This window comes from Pristis pectinata, chromosome 32 (assembly GCF_009764475.1).
Source record: "Pristis pectinata isolate sPriPec2 chromosome 32, sPriPec2.1.pri, whole genome shotgun sequence".
Lineage (NCBI taxonomy): Eukaryota > Metazoa > Chordata > Chondrichthyes > Rhinopristiformes > Pristidae > Pristis > Pristis pectinata.
Window position 1 is genome coordinate 6,427,134 of NC_067436.1, and position 21,921 is coordinate 6,449,054.

Consider the following 21,921-nt stretch of genomic DNA (forward strand, 5'->3'; position numbering starts at 1 on the left):
GCTAAGACCAGCAGCATGATTGTGCACACCATGCAATTTATGAACTCCAATACTTTATGGAGGACCTTGCTGTCGAGCAATTGAAACCGAGACCAATTTCACTAGGTAACTGCATCGTTTGATAAATACAAATCTTAGAATTGCAAATAGAAAAAGTAATTAGGCTACAACCTCAGATTCCAGGAAATAAATTTGCCAGAAGTATTTTTTTTACTGTTAAACCCAGAAAAAAAATTGTACTTAAGTACTTCCATTAGGGTGCCAGTCCTCAAGTTAAGCCAGCCTATTGGCATCCTTCATTTGTTGGTTTAAGTGGAAGTCACAAACAAACTATCTTACTTTGGATAATCAAAATGAAAACTGACCAGCGTTTTCCCACAAAACCTACTCCCAGTCATTTATATGCAAGAATCATGGAACATGCGAGAAATGGAAGGTACAATAGATCACACCATAAGTTAATGGTACCACTCTTCTCTAGGCAGCAGAAGATTGTGCATGCAAATCCTGTATCAAGATTCAAACAAGTAATCTATACTGAAACTCTATTACAATAAAAGTATTGCAGAGGCTGGCATGACAAACAGAGCCCAACTGCATGTTGGGTTCAGGTTGGATCAACTTTGGGGAGAAGATATATTCCCGGGCTCTGGAAGCGTCAGCTCCTTATAACTCATGTCCAACACTTTATAGATAAATACATATTACATATTGGAGGCAAATCTATACAGAAGCCATGTAATCCTTGTCATTTGATCCAGGATTACATGCCCAGGCCAGGATTCTGGATAATTTTATAACCAAGTGGCATCAGCAAATAAGGCACTACATGTCATTATACATCATTTTTGTGGCCTTGCTGTGAAAAAAAGTGGACAAAACCTTGCATACTTCAAGTGGTCCTTCTTGTGTCGTATTTCAGTGAGACATCCTAGAGTTGTGAAAGCCACCATATAAATGCAGGTATTTCAGATATATCGTGATATAAAGCTGTGACCCTCAAAAACTGCAGGTGTTTTTTTATGCTTCTTTAGATCACTATAACTGTTCAGATTCTCCTCAAAAAAAAGATGTTTGAAGTGAAGTTATGCATGTAATATAACTAGTCCACAATCCAATATAGGATTAAGTTATTTTATTCAATATAACGCCACCAAAACTACAAAGATTTACAATAAATATGTTATTATACTGACACTGAGGAAATCTTATCAAAAATAATTCATTGGATGGAAGGAGAAAGTTTTGTGCTTGTTAGTTAAGGATGCTGGCTGCATAGGACAAGGGGTGTGACAACTTGCAGAAAGATCGGAAAAAAATTATGCACCATGTTGTAATGAACTGGAATACACATTCTGGAATATTGAAGCAGATTGAACAGCATGCCTCAAAAGGAGTTAAAGAATTGAAAAGACAGATTTTGCTGGGTTACAGGGAAAGATGTTGAACAGGACTAATTACATGGCAATGTTGTTTGAACAGCCTCCTCGCTGTGGTGCAGATACATTTCCCAGCCATTTCAATTGGACACACAGCTCCTGTGTAATTTTAATGAAATTGTTTAGGGTTTTTTGTTTTTAGAAGACACAGATTTCTAAAGCTCAAAATATAGCAATGATGCAAACAATGTATTATTATAAATATATGATATAACGAAATTCAGACCTTGTATGATAAAGATGAACTCTTGATTTCTCAGTCTACCTTGTCATGGACCTTACACCTTGTCTATCTGCACCACACTCTCACTGTAACTGTAACACTATATTCTACATTTGTACTACCTCGATGTAGTCATGTATGGAATGATCTGTCTGGATAGCATACAAACAAAAGCTTTTCACTGTGTCTCTGTACATGTGACAATAATAAACCAATTACCAGTCTGGGCAATATGCAGTAATTTTTAATGTGACTAACTCCAGCCTTTGCCTGAAGAGCCAGATGGAAAATAATTAAACCTGGCTATAATTCCATTTTTTAAATTCATACCTTCTTTTGATAACATAACTAGCTCTGCCATTTAATAAGATGATGGCAGATCTCCTACTTCAGCACCATATTCCTTTAATAACCCTTACCCATTGCTTCCAATAATTTCCAAAGATCTATAAATCTAGGCACTTAGCAACTGAGCCTCCTCAGCTTTCTTGGCTACAGAATTCCAAACGATCACTGCACACAGGTGAATACACTTTATCTGATTTGTCCTGAATGGCCAACCCCTTACTTTGAAACTTGACTCCTGGTTCCAGAAACCCCAGTATAAGATTTTGTGCAGTATTTTTATTTTTTTCATTACCTATAGATCAATTACTAAGCTTCCAGAAGATGAGATTTATGGCCAAAACGTTGTGACCTCAGACAATCCAGTACCATTATTGTGGAAACAGTAGTGTGACATGTAAATGTGCATACTTTGTACTTTAAATGTGGAAACTTTAAATGTACAACTTCACGTGGTACAAATATCACGTATAGAAAGCTATGAGACTAAATTGCATACAGCAAAGTACTTTGCCACCTTTAAGTACATGAAAAAAAATCACCAAAGTATAACCATCCTCAAATAATGTTAAAAACTTATAACAATAAACTCATTTGTAGGCACAGTCAACTTGGATAAGTCAAAGACAGAAACATCAGTTATGCAGGAATTATAAATAAACAATCTCAATAAATTATCACAGGAACACGTGTGCATGACCAACAAATGCATATTAATTGGAATTACTGAAATTGGTTGTCATATTAAGTCTTAAATGGTCAGCATTCAAGAGAGCACAAATTGGGATAGGTTGGTAGAATTATTTTTTTTGAAGCCAACAGTATTTATACCCAAAACCTTGAAGATCAGGAACTGGGTTAACCAAGATGCCAAGCATGAGCTGAATTGGAGCAAACCAACAACTTATCCCACCAAATAAACTCAAGATAATTCCTTAATTCAGTCCACGATCCATTTCCTCCAGCATAACGGCACATGACTATGTATTTCCTTTGAATCCAAAGAACAAAAGTTGATTAAACTGAAAAAATTAACTCAAAAAGCTTGCAATAGGTACTAAAAAAACTGCAGCTCTGCTGTTTCAAGAAAAAAATACAATAGAAGTTTACTCTGGTAATGAAATTTAAATTTTCTCTCAAATGGTAAAAAGAAATCTGGTAAATCGTGATGGTTTGTACAAATAAAGATTATTGTTGTTGCACTGCAAGACTTTTCACAAAGGCCCAGCAGGGAAAACAGTAGAACTGCCATTCCTGCCTCTGCTATCCCAGAGATGACCATGTACAGTCACCTCAGTGCAGCCTAGTCAATCCTTCCACCCAGCTCATGTTGGACATCAAATTCCTCTGCATGGATAGAGTAAGCACCAATACCAGGCCTTCTGTATTTTATTTAGGATCAAATCGTGTGCAGCACTGCAATTAAACATATTTCTAGTTTATTGAGATATGGAGATAAGTAATGTGAGTGAACCAAAGCAAAAGGCTGCTGGGAGGGGGGCGGCGGGGTGCTGTAGAATTTTATAAAACATTGGCAGAGATGAAACCTTCAATCAGCTTGAGAATCCCCTACGGAAGTAGATGGTTTTAACTGGCTGCCAAGTTGACAAGCAGCTGTAGCCACTCATCTGGGTCTTGGAATTCTGAATCTCATCACCTTTAACTCCTGTTCCCAGCAAGTGACTGGACCCTGGGTATTAAACTGGAAAGTGTCCTGCTCTCGCATTCTAATTTTCTGCTTTATTTTCAGACACCTAACACAGCTAGTGCTGCAAGGCAGAGGAGATCGTTACTACCATTGGGGAAGTGGTACAGGAGCCTGAAGAGACACACTCGACGATTTAGGAACAGCTTCTTCCCCTCCACCATCAGATTTCTGAATGCTCCTTGAACACTACTTCATTATTCCTTTTGTTTTTGCACTATTTATTTTGTAATTTATATTAGTTTTGTCTTTGCACTGTACTGCTGCCACAAAACAACAAATTTCACAACATGCAAGTTAGTGACAATAAATCTGATTCTAATTCTGAAAACAAGTACACATTTTACCACAGTTACATGTACAACCTCAAATGCTATACATCAGTAAGAACTGTAAATACATTACATCTGGGCACTAATCATAGCCCACACTTGTGAGATGCCCTGGCCACAAGAGCCAGGTATGCCCTGACTAACATACACCTGTCCCATTGGAGTAAAAAAAAAGTCAGGCCAGGATACAAAAAGCCAGGTATTCCTACTCAATGTTTGAGATGACAAAGGGTTACTGGTAGATGTAGGTAGGTCACAGAAACCACTCAAATTTCCTCCATCCACAAATAGGTACATTACTAAAAAATGCTTCCCCCAGGAAAAAAGGCCATTTGCATTTGCCACAATTTTGCATACACGGGTTCTTTTCATTTACAACTTCCTGCTGCCAATTACACACCTTACTGTGCCTAACTATACAACTATTTATTCCCTGCATCAAGGAAGCACAGCAGTAGTGAACTGCCATGTAGAGAATGTTGCTTTTAATAGGGGAGCAGAAATGAAAAATTATGATTTTCCTTTCTAAAAAAAAATGTCACCTGAAATTAAAGCCCAGACTTGAACAATGAACAGATGCCTATTAACATTCAGGAAGTGCAATTCCTTTTTCCAAATTACTTTTCTACTTTGAACCTTACAGCTGACCTCATGATACTGGCAGTGATGGTTTGGAAATGAACTACAGCGCAGATCAGAAGAAATGCATCATACCTAGCCATCAATTCCCTCACTCAGTCCTGTCACTCCACTTCAAAACAAAAGTGAAGAGCAGACAAATTAAGACCAATAGACAGATTTAGTGCAAAGTGGAAAGATGTACTCACTGGGGGTCCAAAGGTCATTCTGAGGACACTTATGAAGAGCAAGGAGACATGGTTCAATGCAATTATAGCATACCATTAGTTTAGCACTTGGAGTAATCAGCCTTAAAACTGAAGGGGTTAGGGAAGGATAGCCAGCAGGCTCGTCTGGTCTATGTCACATGCTGCAGGTTTATGGGCCACAGCCTGAATGCAACGCTTCTCCATTTCTCATAGATGGACAGAACAGGGGAAACAAAAAAAAAATCACAGAAGGATGTCAGCACAACAAGCTGATTCTGAGATCCCAAGGTCAGGAAGGGCACAACATAAACACAGGCCCTCTTTCTTTCAGTAACGTGGGATATCCCAGAAAGCACCTGACATTTTAAGAAAATTTATAAATCACCTTGAAGTTTGTAAAAAAAAAATCTAGAAAGAGACAATGTACGATTTAAAAAGCAAGGAAACGTCAGAGGCTGGACCTAGCACTCTAGTTATCTTCATGTGCTGCTATTTCCATTCATTAGAAGTGAATGAAGCTCAAGCTATTTCAATAGGCTGTGAACATCCCACAACACAAGCCGAAAACCAGGACTGGTGCTTAACCTGGGGCTGACTTCCTAAACTCAGCCCTGATAGGGATAAGACCAATATATCCCAGTATGCTGCAGCTCTTTGGAGTTTAAAAGAACAAGGGGTGATATTATTCAAACATTCAAGATCCTAAGGGGGCTTAGCAGGGTAGACGTTGAGATGTTTTCACTAATGGGAAAGTCACAAATAAGGGGACCTAGCCAAAAAAATAAACAATTTTAAATAAATTTAAAACTGAGGTGCGTACAAATTTCTCTCAGATGGTAGTAAATCTCTGGAATTCTCTGCCCCCAAGGGTGCTGGAGTTGAGGCCAGTGTAGATTAGCCACGATCAGACTGAACAGCGGGACAGGCTTGAGGGGCATGGGTGCCTACTCCTGCTCCTATTTTCTTGCGTGGTGTCCCAGTGACCAATCCTAAAATTCAGGCAGCATCTTAACTCGTTACTACAATCCCTGGCTTATCATTAGTACCACCAAGACTGTCTCTACAAAATCCTCCAAATTCAGTGGAAGGAACATCAGCATCCTCTCACTGACCAACAACCCTAGCACCAAAGCCCAAGTAATTCTCAAGTCAGATCACATCATTTGCACGCCCGACACCAAACTCCTGAAATAGATTATTCCAAGTCTTGTCATGGGAGGAGATTATTGGGCAGACAGAGGAAAAGATGCAAGGATGTTCTCAAAGCTTCCATGAAGCAGCCTAACACCACCACCGACTCCAAGAAACCTCTGGTCCATTACTAAATTGGAGCAGCACCATTCAGGAGAGTGTGAGGACTGAGTCCTTACATCAGGGGCACAGAGGCCCTGTGTAAGCAGGAGTTCACCACCCCCATGAACTACCCACTGCCCTGTCAGCCACATTCCCACACAGTACAGTACCCACAAAGTACAGTACCCACAAAACCAGAATGGAAGCAGGTCATCCTCAATCCCAAAGGATTGTCTAAGATTAGCACCACTTCCTCAGAAACAGAGCCCAGATGGACACAATGTGGGAACAGGTCATTTGGCCCTACTAGTCCCTAACAATGCTCCCCCTATGCACAAACAGTCACAGAATCTGGCCAATTTATCCATCAGCCCTGCGGTGGCTCTCTCCAAGAGCTATCCACTTAGTGGCAGCCATTTCAAGAAAGCCAAAGTTACATATCGCTGCCCCAAAAAAAGCAATCAAATTAAACGAAGATGCCCAGAGTGGAATTTAATTTCAATTGCTCAATTCATCTTGTACTCTAACAGCATCAAATCCACTAAACCACTGCATTAATTAATAGAACTGACATACATAGCACTGAACTTTATAAATACATAAAGTTTAAAGTACTTCCCCGTTTATATGGATCTATTTCATAGGATGTCATGAACAGATTCTGGTATTAGGAACAGACTTTCCAGTGGGGAAACCATGCTTAAACATTCCCCATTCCTCCAGAAAAACAAACCCAAACAGGCACCAAAAAGGTACACCCAAGGTAGTGGTAGGTTCTGCACAGCTGACGGCTCACCCTGACAAAATGGACCACAATTTAAACATTTCCAACTGAAATGACACAGAAACTATTTTCTGCAGCTTCATTAAATTTTAAGTCATCTACACCTTTACTGCCCAAAAACTAACTCACAATACCCTGCTCACTAATCACCCATGCATACTGATCTATACAGACTTCTGGTTCAGTAACAATTTGATTTGAAAACTTGCAATGAGTTCAAATCTGTGGCCTCACCACCCACACCTCCCAGGCTATCCCTTTAACCCTACCCAGCAACATTTTTGAAACTCTCTCCAAATTATGATCTTTTTGCTATTTCTTATTACCTTTGCCCTATCAGTACTTGTGTCTCTACTTGTCCCAGCCCCCTCTGCTGCTCTTTGTCTCTTTCAGATCCTACTTACATGACCAACCTTTGATCACCCACCATATACTCTTATGATGCAATACCAGTTATTACCGGATAACACCCCCGTATTCACATCAGGACATCTCTCTACCTCAAAAAGGTATCATTAAAAAGGAAAATGCATAACGGCTGACTTGGGAAACTGGAACTCCATTAGAAATGAGAAAGGAAAGATTGATAGCATCATTCGAAGTAACGAGGGACTTTCTTTCGTGAAGATAGCAAAATGTGATTTCCCACTTGTCAGTGGTTGACTAACTGAGAAGCAGCAAGGGAACAGGGGAGAACTTAGAAGAATTAATTAGTTCTGCACAGAGAAAGATTGTTAGAACACGGAATATCCTGCCAGATATAGGGATGGGAGCAGAATCCACAATAGTGTATAAAAGAAATGATTAAGGGGTTTCAAAAAAAGTTTCTACAACAGCAAGGGTAAAGAAAAGGGGAATAAATTGAGAAGACCGCTCCTTCAGATCCGACTGGCCAAATACACACCAGCTATGCTGTAATATTCCATGATACCTTTTCATAAATTACTGATATCAAGATCTGTCATATTTCCTAATAATGCAGTGCAGATTAAATTCTTATAATGCAATACAATCAATCTTGCTGAGGTCACATAAGCACTGTATAATTATTATACAGGATATATGTGGACAAATGAGAGATCCAAAACTAATTTAGTTTCCAATGGCAACCGATGGAGCTTTGCTCTGGTCATTTACATCAGGGCTCCTCAAAATATTTCCATACATTAATAATGCATTTTACTTGTGTAGTGGCAATTTTACCAGTAAAATTAAAGCAGGCATGACATATTAAGTTCTTATTTTTAAGTGACCTACTCCTTTACCCTGCTCTGTTAGATGTTAGCATTCACCCGTGATGTTTTGATGGTCCGACATATCTTTTGAGTTCCAGCCACAAAACAGGCCCAGGAGAGAGAAATGAAAAATGAAAGTGAAGGGATTAAGTTTACAAACAGGAGGGGCCGTGATTCCGAAACAGGTTAAACAGCCCAGAAAACAGCAGAGATTGATCAGGATGCACAAGTTAAATGTCATAGGAAATGCCATATTAAATGAAATCTAAAAATCAAATGCAGGTTGTGGCTATAGTCAATAAACAAATAGCAATTTGAACCCCAACACGCAAGCTGAAAGCTATTGTTTGTGGTCAAGTAGTTTGTGAAACTCTGACTGAACAAAACACAGACACCTCAGAGGGAAGTTACCATAAAATTATAAACAGAAATTCATGTGCATCGTATTACACAAACACTGCCAAGGGATACACTGTTGGTCAAGATCCAAAAATACTATTGCTTATTGCAAGAGGCGTTTGCAGGGTTGAGGACAAATACACTGTATAGATCCATCAGGCTTGGGGACAGGGCTGGTGAAAGGGTGGGGGAAAAGAGTTCAGATGAGATGGGATGGGGACTAGAGTGGGGAGGTGGAAGGGCCAGGTGACGATACAGGTACAGGGAAGGAAAAGAGAAGCAGGAATGGGTTTCGACTAGTATTTGGTATGGATGGGGGAGATAGGGGTCGCAGTGGGTGGAGGGAGGGGGAAACTGGTGGGGGGGAAGAACGGGGAGCAGAAGGGAACTGAACGTGATGGAGGGGTGGGGGGGGGGAGGAGAAAGTGGGAGCTGGATGGAGGGGTGTGAGGTGATGAGGACCGAGGGGGACCAACGGGGGAGGGGGGCAGCGGGGCAAGGGGGAGAGAGACCGATGGGGGGGGGCAAGGGGACCAACTGGCGGGGCGGGAGGGGGGGAAGGGGAGGGGGGGGAAGGGGAGGGGGGGAAGGGGAGGGGGGGAAGGGGAGGGGGGGACTGACGGGTGGGGGCGAGGGGGAAGAGGGGGGGAACCGATGGGGAGGGACACAGGACCAACAGGGAGGTGGGAAAGGGTGGGGGGAGGTGGGGAGGGGAGAGAGGAGGGGAGGGGGAACGAATGGGCGGGGGGTTGGAGGACCAACGTGGTGGGGGAGGGGGACTGGGTGGGGGGGAGGAGGTGGACCAATATGGGGGTAAGGAAGAAGCACCAGGGAGGGGGGGTGGATGAGGAGATAGACGAGGGACACTGGTGGGGTTGGGTTGGAGAACAGGAGCTGGGGGGGTGAGGGGGATGGGGGGTTGAGGGGGGTGAAGGGGAGGGGGAGGTGAAGGGGGAGGTGAAGGGGGGGTAAGGGTGGGGGTGTAGCGGTAAGGGGGGTAAGGGTGGGGGTGTGGGGGGTAAGGGTGGGGGTGTGGGGGTAAGGGTGGGGGTGTGGGGGTAAGGGTGGGGGTGTAGGGGTAAGGGGAGTCCCCCCTCGGACGTTGCCCTGCCCTGCCCCGCGGCCGACCCCCGTCCTCCCTCCCGCTCCCACCCCCCCCCCCCCCCCGGCCGGTGCGGAGGCGCGGCGGCCGCCGGTTACTTACACTTCCAGGATGCGGTCTCCCTTGCGGACGCCGGCTCTCTCGGCCGCGCCGCCCAGCAGCACGGCGCTGACGTGCTGGAGCGGCGCGTACAGCTCGCCGTTGATGCTCCTCAGTTGCCCGCCTTCGCTCACCTGGCCCCGCACGTTGAAGCCGTAGCCCGTCTCCGACTTGATGATCTTGACCAGCCGCGGGCCCCGGCTCAGCTCGGTGGGCGTGGGCGCCTCAGAGTCGGAGCCCGAGCCCAGCCGCTTCCCGCTACTCCCCACCTCGTCCGCCATCTTCGGGCACGGACCTCACACACCGCTGCACACGCTCAAACCATCACGTGAACCCACCGAGGGCTGGGAGGGGGAGGAAAATGACGGAACCAAAGGAGAGTGTCGGCGCTTTCTGCCGGACTCCTTGGTGTTGCGCCAAAACCTCACACCTCGGCCAGAGAATGCGGACCGCCATCTTTAGTTAGGGCAAGTGGGCAAACCCGGAGCACGTTCGCCCCAGTTACTGAAACACGTTGAGGTTTGGAAATAAAGAAGTTTTCTTTTAAGAAATGAGTAAGTTCTGGTATTCGCAATGGTGTCTTCATTAAAACTAATCTGAACATATATTGTAAAAAGCCCTGAAACTTATTTTGGAGATATAAAAAAATTGCAGATGCTGGAATCTGGATCAAAATATACATTGCTGTAAGGTTTATATTTTGATCCAGGTTCTGCAGCATCTGTGGAGGCAAAAGGATGGTCTTCCAGCAGTACATTCTTCGCTCCTGAAACTTATTTCAATGATTCCCTTTTGGTATCCTCGATGCTTATATTTTTTTCTTTTTCAGTCTTTTTATTGAATTTCAAATTAATATACATAACAATAATTATACATATGATGCGAAGAGATCGGGATAACAATAATGACAGTTAATATTTATACTCACAAGGAGTAAAATATGTCATCTAGACCCCCCGCACTCTTGCTAATTGTACATAGTGCAAGAAAAAGAAATTGAAAAGAAATTTGATTATATGAAAAGAAAACCCCCAAATCAAAAAATATTTATAATAATAGACAAAAGCAAACCAAAAACTTCAAAGAAAAAAAACCGAACTGATGTTTCTTAGATTAAAAAAAGACGTTCATATGTCGTCAGCTCTGCTCCTCTATACTCAAAGGTTATTGCAAGGGATTCGAAAAAGTTCTGCTTAGATGTTTATTTTAATTTGGACTTGAATCTATTTCAAATTTATCAGGATAACTTCAAGTAACATTTCAATTCATTGACACTTCATGATCAATGCACACTCCAAAAATATTTTACAGCCAATGAAGTGTATGAATTGTAGAGGATAGTTACAACCAGTTTGTACACAGCTAGCAAGTTACAAAATGATGCTTTGATGAAATAATTATTGCTCAGGGTACCATTTACAATGCTGCTCTGCTATTCTGCACGTAGGATAACCTAAAATGACTTAATTTAACATTTCCTCCTATATCGGTCACCTCAGAGCATAGCACCAACTCTAGCTCTGCACAGGGCTGTCAAGCTGAGCTATGTATTTGTATTTCTAGAGTCATGTTGAGTTTATTGTCATATGCACAAGCACATTATAATTGTGCAAGTTGGTTCATGAACTGAATGATTGAACAGAAGTTCTTGAACATGGTGATATGGGACTTAAGGCTTCTGTACCTCCTGTCCAATGGTAGTTGCGAGAAGATGGCATGGTCCGGATGGTAGGGCCATGATAGATGATAGATGCTGCATTTTTTGAGGAAGTGTCTGTTGTGAAACAGATTTCAGGTCTCAAAAGGCAAGGACTCAGCACAGTCTGGCAGTAAATGATTTATTTACAAAAGACAAGCGTGGGAAAATGGTAACAGGAATAACAGACACATGCACATAGTTTATAGGGAGCGTGGGAAAATCTCAATGGGGGAAAATACACACACACACACACACACACACACAACAAACTAGATACATACAATCAAGGAAAAATAATACGATACCCACCACCCCTTGACTCAGTGCAGGCACGGCTCTGTGCTACTAGGAACACTAACTAAAACGCTCCCAACCCTTTAACAGTGCACACCTCACCAACGATTTCTCCAGCACCGTTCCACGGTACTCGGCCTGGAGTGAAGCAGGGTGATCCCTCGAAGCTGGCAAAGAGAAAGAGCCAAGCACATGTGCCACTCTTTATAGTGCTGGAAGGCTGAGGGGTCCAGCCCAGGTAATTTACAAAGGCCAATGGCCCGGTGCCAGCAAGGACTAATCAATTACAAAGGCCAATGGTCAGGTGTGCGGTGATGGGTGGGGTGGGGTGGGGTGGGGTGGGGCGGGGCGGGGCGGGGCCGGGCCGGGCCGGGCCGGGCCGGGCCAAACCTTGATTGGCAGTGGTGTGTCTTAAGACCAGGTAGGGGACAGTGCTGTCACGTGACAGCCACAACCCTCCACAATACAGTGCCTCATGTAGCTACTTTCATTGGTGGGGAGATATGTGCCCGTGATGTATTGGGCAGAGTCCACTACTCTCTGCAGCTTCTTACATTCCTGCACATTCGAATTATCATATTGCAACAATCAGGATACTTTTCAACAGTACATCTGTAGAAGTTTGTTAGAATGTTTGGTAACATGCCAAAACCTCCTTAACCTTCTAAGAAAGTAGAGACGCTGGCATGCCCTCCTTGTGATTGCATCTATGTGCTGGGCCCAGGACAGGTCATCTGGTATGTTAATGTTCAGGAATTTAAAGCTGCTGACTCTCTCCACCATCAATCCACCAATGTAGACTGGTGCATGTTCGCCCTCCTTCGCCCTTCCTGAAGTCAACAATCAGTTCTTTAGTTTTATTGATATTGAGCGAGAGCTTGTTGTTGCAGCACCACTCAACCAGGTGTCCTACCTTGGTCCTGTAAGCTGACTCACACCACTCCTGATTCAACCAACAACAGTGGTGTTGTCAGTAAATGGCACTGGAGCTGCGCTTAGCCACTCAGTCATGTGTGTATAAAGAGAGTAGAGCAAGGGGCTAAGCAGGTAGCCTTGAGGTGTACCCATGCTGATGGTCAGTGAGAAGGAGATGCTGTTACCAATTCTCACTAATTGAGGTCTGCCGATGAGGAAGTTGAGGATCCAGTTGCATTGGGAGGTACAGAGGCCCAGGTCTTGAAGCTTGACGATAGTTTGGTGGGGATGATTGTGTTGAATGCCGAGCTGTAGTCAATGAATGGCAGCCTGATGTATGAATTCCTGTGGTCCAGATTGTCCAGTGCAGAGTGAAGAGCCAATGAAATCACATCTGCTGTTGACCTGCTGTGGCAGGAGGCAACTTTCAGCTGATCCAGGTCATCTCTGAGGCAAGAGTTGATTCCATCCTGATGTACGGTCTCAACCCGAGACGTCGACTATCCCTCTGCCTCCACAGGCACTGCCCAACCCACTGAGTTCCTCCAGCAGTTTGTTACTGGCCTCAGAAGTTGCTCAGGGAATAGCAGGATGTGCTTTTGAGATGAGTCCATGAGTATACTCTCAGAGGTTAGACCTGTTCGGATTTGTGCTCAGATACAGACCTGCAACCATGCTACAGCAGAATTTACTCTTCATGGATGTTAGAATTGGACACAGGGAACAGTTTTGCTCAATGTTCTGAGAAGACACATTTTGGATGAGCTACACACAGAAATCACTTGCTTTGTAATTATGATTTCTATTGCTACAAACTTTGTATTTTGGCCAGAATTTCTACAGATGTACGGCGGAGAGCATTCTGACTGGTTGCATCACAACCTGGTATGGAGGCTCCAATGCACAGGATCGCAAGAGGCTGCAGAGGGTTATAGACTCAGCCAGCTCCATCACGGACACAACCCTCCCCATCATCAAGAACATCTTCAAGAGACGGAATATCCATCACTAAGGACCCTCACCATCCGGGACATGCCCTCTTCTCGTTACTACCATCAGGGAGGAGACACAGGAGCCTGACGATCCACATTCAACGATTCAGAAACAACCTCTTCTCCTCCACCATCAGATTTCTGAGTGGTCCATGAACCCATGAACACGACCTTTCATTCCTTTTCTTTGCACTATTTATTTATTTTTGTAATCTGTAGTAATTTTATGACCTTGCACTGTACTGCTGCTGCAAAACAACAAATTTCACGTCATATAAGTCAGTGATAATAAATCTGATTCTGATTCTGAAGGAGTTAGTATGGTTAGTTCCAACATATGAAGTTTTCCAGGAATTCAGAATGCTACCAAAACAACCATTTGGAAAACCCACGTAAATTTTGTCAGACAGCCAACAATAACTTTCTGCTTCTTACTGATGCACACACAAGATGGATTGAAGTTAGATGAGCGGGATCCTGCACAGCAGCAGAACTTACAGCTGAGGAGCTGAAATGGGTCTTTGCAATATGTGACTTACCTGAGGAGTTCATGTTAGACATTAGACCACAGTTCATCTCATGTTTAGATGCTTCATGAGGTGCAATGGTATCAAACATTTGTTCGTGTTGAAAGGAACAGACAAGTCCTGAAGATATTCTGAAGAATCTTTGAAGGTTCAAGTCCCCAGTTTGCCAATGAATTGACTAACTTTTTATTTGGACATTGAGCAAATACACTCTCTATCACTGGTTTCACCCCAGCAGAACTATTAATACAAAATGGATTTAAGAAGCATTTGAGTTTGATATGGTCTGGCTTGGAGGAGAGTTGGCAATTTAAAAAAAAACACAAAATCATTTTCATCTCAGCAATTCATTGGGAGGAAGAAAAGAGAAGCAATTCAGATAAAATTATCAAATGGAAGTGTTAAGACAAGTTGAATGTGAAAATATTGTTGAGATACTACAGGTCTGTGGTTGGAAATGGTATCTAGCAGAAATTGGAGGCAAAGTCTAGTGTCTGCATTGACTGAATGAATACATCAAGGGACGTACTAGAACATGTAGAAAAAATAAGTGCTGGCAAATTTATTCCAGAAGTGGATATAGAACCAACTACTGAAAAGGAGATGGAATAAGTAACTACAGCAACAGAGACACAAACAATGGTCTAAAGCATCTGAAGAAGCCATTTTACAATTTATAAGTTAGCCGTTCATGGAGGAGGCATGCCAGCAACTCTACTTCATTATGAGTTTGAGGAGATTCAGTACATCACCAAAGGCTCTTACAAATTTCTATAGGTGTATAGCGGAGAGCATTCTGACTGGTTGCATCACAGCCTGGTATGGACGATCCAATGCACAAGATCGCAAGAGGCTGCAGAGGGTTGTAGACTCAGCCAGCTCCATCACGGGCACAGCCCTCCCCATCATTGAGGACATCTTCAAGAGGTGGTGCCTCAAGAAGGCGGCATCCTTTACTAAGGACCCTCACCACCCGGGACATGCCCTCTTCATGTTACTACCATCAGGGAAGAAGTACAGGAGCCTGAAGACCCACACTCAACAATTCAGAAACAGCTTCTTCCCCTCCGCCATCAGATTTCTGAATGGTCCATGAACCCATGAACACTACCTCGTTATTTCTTTTTTTTGCACTATTTATTTATTTTTGTAATTTATGGTAGTTTTATGTCTTTGCACTGTACTGCTGCTGCAAGATGACAAATTTCATGTCATATAAATCAGTGATAATAAATCTGATTCTGAAACTGAACCTGCCACTGAAAAGTGTTTCATATATTTTTCAGAGGGAAGGGTGTGTGGTATATGTTTATGCAATGACATCATCATACATGTAAAGGCAGCTTGTGTTAATTGATGGTCTGCAGTAAAGTAAAGTACACAAGTTTCTTCAAAAGTTCTTGGTTCCTTCTTGAGATTATTATAGTTGGAACTTCCCAACACTACAAGACCAACCTACAAATTATGTCCAAATGCATCAAAGCATTCCTCGTGCTACGGAGTTCTATCTTACCAAAATTTACTGCTTTTATTTCAACTACTTTGAGAGCTGAATATCATGTGACTGAGGCTTGAAGGCTGAAAAAAGAGTGAATTAGATTTTGCTGGCTGTGAACAAGTTTCCCTCCTCTCCGCAATGGGATGTTCATAAGTTTCTCTCTCACTGTTCTCTGCTACATACTGGCAATCTTTCCTGTTCCCTCCAGGTCCTGCACAAGTGTTGCCTGACCCACTGAGTTCTTCCAGCGTTCTGTTTCTTGCTCCAGATCCCAGCGCCTGCCGTGTCTTTTCTCTTCTTGCTGTGCATGGGAATGTATCATTAGGCTATTGAAGGGATAAGGACAACTTTCTTATCACTTAGATGGCCTCCTCCAGTCCGTGAAGGGACGTCAATTGGGTAAGATATAGGGAATGGCTGTTCCTCTTGGAATCATAGATGGACTTGAGCCAATACAGTTGGGAAAGAATGAGAAGGAAATCAGAAAGGAATTCCTTGCAGACTTTCATTCGTTAAAATACACCAGTTTGTCTATGTTTACAATCCTTGAGTTCCCTACTGATCATTGTCAGCAGTTAACCAGGAGTGATAACGCTGACTAAATATTATAACACTGCCTTTATATAATATCGATCAATACGAGACGCATTATGCTATTTATTGCCTTCTGGAAAACACATCAGAGGGAGTGTATTTAAAAAGAAAGATTTTGCACTTACACTGCACTTTTCACAAGCTTAGAACTCCAAAACTCCCTCACTGCTGGTAAGGTCCTCTTCAATGGTCAGAACTATTGTGATATAGAAAAATATAAAGTAACATAACAAGAAAAACTTCCATGATTCTTTCAGGCATACCTTCAATAAACAAAAACAGCAGATGGAATTTTCCCCTAGATTCTGAAATAAAACAGAACCTGATGGAGATGTTGAGTGGGTCAACCAGCAGCTGTGGAAAGAGAAACGGTTAACATTTCAGGTGAATGACTTTCTGTTTCCCTCCAGAAACGCTGAGAGTTTTTTTCTGATTTCACAATTTCAGCATCTGCAGTTTTTTTTTGTTTTCCCCTAAAGATTCTGTTCTCTTGGTTGTGAATTCCATTGATCTTGTAATTCCCCTAGTTATATTTACAAGACTCATTCTGCCTTATCTTTTCGTTGTGATTTTGGTGATTCCCTCTTCAGCTCCTCACACTTCTCCTTCCTGTGGTTTATATTCACATTTCAGATCTAACTCCCTTTGTATATTCAGCTGCATTTTTTTATCATGATTTATTTGTTGATGCCTGCCATGACTGGAATTTAAACCATGAACTTAATGTGGCTTTTAAAAGCTCATTGATTTACCTGACGTGGCCACTATTCCCTACATTTGTTGCCTATTCCTATTTATCCTTGAAGAAGCAGAGTTGAATCTCCTTCTAGATGGTCCTCCCATGATCTGTGCAGTGAAGGTACCAGGATTTTGACCCAGTGTCAATAAATAACATATTTCCAAGTCGGGACAGAGACACAGGAGACTGCTGATGCTAGAACCTGGAGCAACACACAAAGCGCTGGAGGAACTCATTAGGTCGGGCAGCATCTATGGAGGGAAATGGACAGTCAATGCTTCTGGTTGAGACTCTTTACTGAAACATCGACTGTCCATTTCCCTCCATAGATGCTGCCCAACCCGCTGAGTTCCTCCAGTTGCTTAAAGTCAAGATGGCACGTGCTAAGTATGTGTCCTCAGAGGATTTTAACCTCCCACATATAAGAAACATTAGAGGTAACGTGACTGAAACATATAAAATCCTGAGGGGTCTTTATAGGGTGGATGTGGAGAAGATGTTTCCTGTTGTGGGAGAATCTGGAACGAGGGCTCACTGCTTAAAAATAAGACATTTCCCAGTCAAATGGAGGTGAGATGATTTTTTTTCCCTTTGAGGGTTGTAGTTCATTGGAATTCTCTTCTTCAAAGGGCAGTAGAAGAGGGTATTTGAATATTTTTAAGCGAGATGCAGATAGAACCTTGGTAAGTAAGACAGTGAAAGCTTACTGTTTGTAGACGGGAATGTGTTCTAATCAGCTCAGCCGTAATCTCAGTAACTGGTGGAGTAGGCTCAAGGAATCAAACTGCTTACTTTGTACTTTAGTACGTAAGCAAAATTCAAGGGCTCTTCACAGAGTGTCTCTGGAATGTTTTGGAAACCAATCCTTACTGGCCGGCAGCCTTAAGGTGATGATTATTGTTTGTACAAATATTGCTTGTATGTAACTCCAAGAGCAAAAATATCACAAAGGGTTGGAGGGGATAACAGAGAATGGGAGGGCGAGACCATGGAGGGACTTGAAAAGAATGACAGCAGGTCATGCCTTGCTGTCGTGCTTTTAGAGGTTTCAGGTGTGCAAGATAGTGTCAAAGAAGCCTTGGCAAGTTAGATAAGATAAGGTGTCTTTATTAGTCACATGTACATCGAAACACACAGTGAAATGCATCTTTTGCGTAGAGTGTTCTGGGGGCAGCCCACAAGTGTCGCCACGCTTCCGGCACCAACATAGCACGCCCACAACTTCCTAACCCGTATGTCTTTGGAATGTGGGAGGAAACCGGAGCACCCGGAGGAAACCCACGCAGACACGGCGAGAACGTACAAACTCCTTACAGACAGCGGCCGGAATTGAACCCGGGTCGCTGGCGCAAGTTGCTGTGGTTCATTTTGCAAGTGGTACTCACTGCAATCGTGCTGTGTTAGGAATGAATATTTCAGGTAATGTGCTAGGTGGAAATCATGTTCTTGAATGTTGTAGATGTATGCATTCACACAGGTAGAGCAAACTCCAGATTATATTGGCTTGTGTCTTTCAGATGGTGGAATTTGTTTGGGGAATCGTCTTATGGTCCCCCTCCATCTGAGGAAAGACCCCATGACTGGGCTTGACTATTTAGCAGACTCCTGGACATCCCACCTCATTCTGTTCTCTGCAAGTGTCATTCCCATGTCTTAACCTGCACAATCTTGTCCAGCCATCACCCCTACACTGATTCCCAATTAATCAAATCCTCCATTTTAAAATTCAAGTCCCTCCGTGGTCTCGTCCTCCCTTTCTCTATAATCTCCTCCAAGCCTTTATGATATATTTGCTCTTCCGATTCTAGCCTCATGAATATGACAATTAAATCTTCCTGTTACTGACAGCCGTGCCTTTGATCTTCAAGTGGCAACACTTGAAGTCCTCAACCTCTCCTCTCCTCTTTCTGCCTCTAACTTGCCCGTTAAAACCCAACACTTTGAGCAAGCTATTGTTCATCTGCTATAATATCTCCTCCTTGTTTGATAATGCTCCAGGGCAGGCATCTTTGGATGGTTTGCTGTTTAAAGGCACTATATTAATGAATATCATTGTGTTGGTTTTTTATTTACTAATTCCTACTCATTCGCAGACAAAGGTTTTATTATTTGAATCCTCTCTCAGACCAAGGAAAACTGTGCAGTATTCCAAAATGCTTCCTGAATAATGAATTACATCCCACTAAAGTGTTGTGATATTGGCAGAAACACTAGTAGATTGTACACATACAACCCGTATTAAGTTAACCTGATATTAACACTGGAGACACAAGAGAATGCAGATGGTATTGGTATTGGTATTGGTTAATTATTGTCACTTGTACCGAGGTACAGTCAAAAACTTGTCTTGCATACCGTTTGTACAGGTCAATTCATTACACAGTCCATTGAGGTAGTACAGGGTGAAAACGATAACAGAATACAGAGTAAAGTGTCACAGCTACAGAGGAAGTGCAGTGCAGGTAGAAATTAAGGTGCAAGGTCACAACAAGGTAGATTGTGAGATGCAGAGTCCATCTCATCATATAAGGGAACCGTTCAATAGTCTTATCACAGTGGGACGGAAGCTGTCCTTGAGCCTGGTGGTATGTGCTCTCAGGCTCCTGTATCTTCTACCTGATGGGAGAAGGGAGAAGAGAGAATGTCCCGGGTGGGTGGGGTCTTTGATTATGTTGGCTGCTTCACCAAGGTAGTGAGAGGTATAGACAGAGTCCATGGAGGGGAGGCTGGTTTCCATGATGTGCTGGGAGATGCTGGAATCTGGAGCAACACACAAAGCACTCGAAGAACTCAGCGGGTCAGGCAGCATCTGTGGAGGGAAATGGACAGTCGATGTTTTGGATCGAGACTCTTCATCTGGACTCCTTAATACTGGATGCAATTTTCATCCACTTAGCATGAGTGCAGCACCTCACCAAACTCATTTCAAGAATGCCCTCTAGTCCAACTTTGCAAATATAAAAATCAACAAAGTCATGAAAACATTACTTCCAAACCACCCCTCCAAGACACATGCCTTCCTGACAGGCTATTCCTTCATCCTCATCGAGTCACAGCTCCTCTGGGATGGAAGGCCCAAGCTCCACCCCTGAACCTTTGAGCCTATAATCCAGATTGATGCTTCCTTACAGTACAGGGTAACACCTTCTAAAGGAGATGTCAAAGTGAGGACACGTCTCACGTTGACACAGTTGTAGAAAGGAATCTCAAAGAAGGTAACGTGGCCTGACTGGATGTTTTCTTTCAGTCATCAGCTAAAACAATCTCATGGTTGTGTTTGGGAACCTGCTTTGCATAAATTAGCTTCAGGCACGGTAGTGTAGCAGTTAGCATAATGCTTTACAGCGCCAGCGACCTGGGTTCAATTCCGGCCACTGCCTGTAAGGAGTTTGTATGTTCTCCCCGTGTCTGCGTGGGTTTCCTCCAGGTACTCCAGTTTCCTCCCACATTCCAAAAGACGTACAAGTTAGGAAGTTGTGGGCATGCTATGTTGGCGCCAGAAGCGTGGCGACACTTGCGGGCTGCCCCCCAGAACACTCTACGCAAAAGATGCACTTCACTGTGTGTTTCGATGTACATGTGACTAATAAAGAGATCTTGTCTTATCTTATCTTTAGCAAAATGTGCTAGGGTATCAGAAAAGGTGAAATTGAAAAGCAAGATCTTTCTCTCTTGCAGTGCTGGTAGAATAACTGTTTATTCTTACACCAGAAAACTGTAGAGACTCAGAGAACGAAGAGGGACACTGATTGTAAAATCTGGGCTTTCCTCTTCACCCAGCTTTGCAGTGGCAAACAGTTAGGAGACTGGAAGAGGATGGGTGGAGGTTAGCGTCTGCTAGGAAAAGGACAAAAGAGCAGGAAATGACAAGTTCAGCAGCAGTGCCGTGGGAATGCCGTCACCTCCATGTTCCTCTCCAAGTCGCACAGCTTCCAGACTCGGGCAAGTATTGCTCTTCCTGCAAGGTCGCCACATCAAGATCCTGCTTTCACACTGAACCCCATGGAGGGAGGATCACCACAGGTCAAAATCAAGAAACTGCAGAGAGTTGTGGACACAGCTCAACACAGCACAGAAACCAGCCTCCCCTCCATGGACTCGGTCTACACTTCTCGCTCCCTTGGTGATCAAAGACTCCGCCACCCCGGACATCCTCTCTTATCCCTCCTCCCATCGGGCAGAAGATACAAAAGCCTGAAAGCTCATACCACCAGGCTCAAGGACAGCTTCTATCCTGCTGTTATAAGACTATTGAACTGACCCCAATACAATAAGATCTCACAATCTCCCTCGTTATGACCTTGCACCTTATTGTCTGCCTGCACTGCGCTTTCTCTGTAACTGTAACACCTTATTCTGCATTCTGTTATTGTTTTCCCTTGTACTGCCTCAATGCTCTGTTGTAATGAAATGATCTGTATGGATGGCATGCAAATCAAAGTTTTTCACTGTACCTTGGTACACGTGACAATAATAAACCAATTTACCAAGGGGCTCAATGCAAGTCAAAGTGAGCAATAGAGCAAGTAAAAATATAAATGTTAAGGTCACTGGGAGCAGGAGTAGACCACAATGCTCTTGAATCTGTTCCACCATTAAATAAGATCATGGCTGATCCAATCTTGGTCTTAGTTCCATTTTTCTGCCTATTCCCACAATGCTTCATCCTTATAGGCCAAAGATCTGCCTATCAGAGCACTGAATATATTCAATGACTCCGCCTCCACGGCTCTCTGGGGTACAGAATTCCAAAGATTCACAACCCTCAGAGAAGAAACTTCTTCACCTCCATCTTAAATAGATGGTTCCTTATTCTGAAAATATGCCCCCTGGTTCTGGATTCACCCAGGAGGGGAAAGATCCTCCCAGCATTTACCTTA

The 21,921-nt window shown here is 43.2% G+C and overlaps 1 protein-coding gene across 2 annotated transcripts in view; it reads right to left on the reverse strand.

Moving 5' to 3' along the window:
• Positions 1-10,079, reverse strand: part of LOC127585222 (sorting nexin-27-like) — a 90,770-nt gene extending 80,691 nt beyond the window's left edge. The window contains exon 1 of one of the 2 annotated variants that reach the window (XM_052042508.1): positions 9,787-10,079. In XM_052042508.1, coding sequence (XP_051898468.1) covers positions 9,787-10,064 — 278 coding nt within the window. In that variant the 5' untranslated portion in view covers positions 10,065-10,079. The remainder of the gene's footprint in view (positions 1-9,786) is intronic. The other variant, XM_052042509.1, reaches the window with a different exon arrangement.
• Between the last annotated feature and the right edge of the window lie 11,842 nt (positions 10,080-21,921).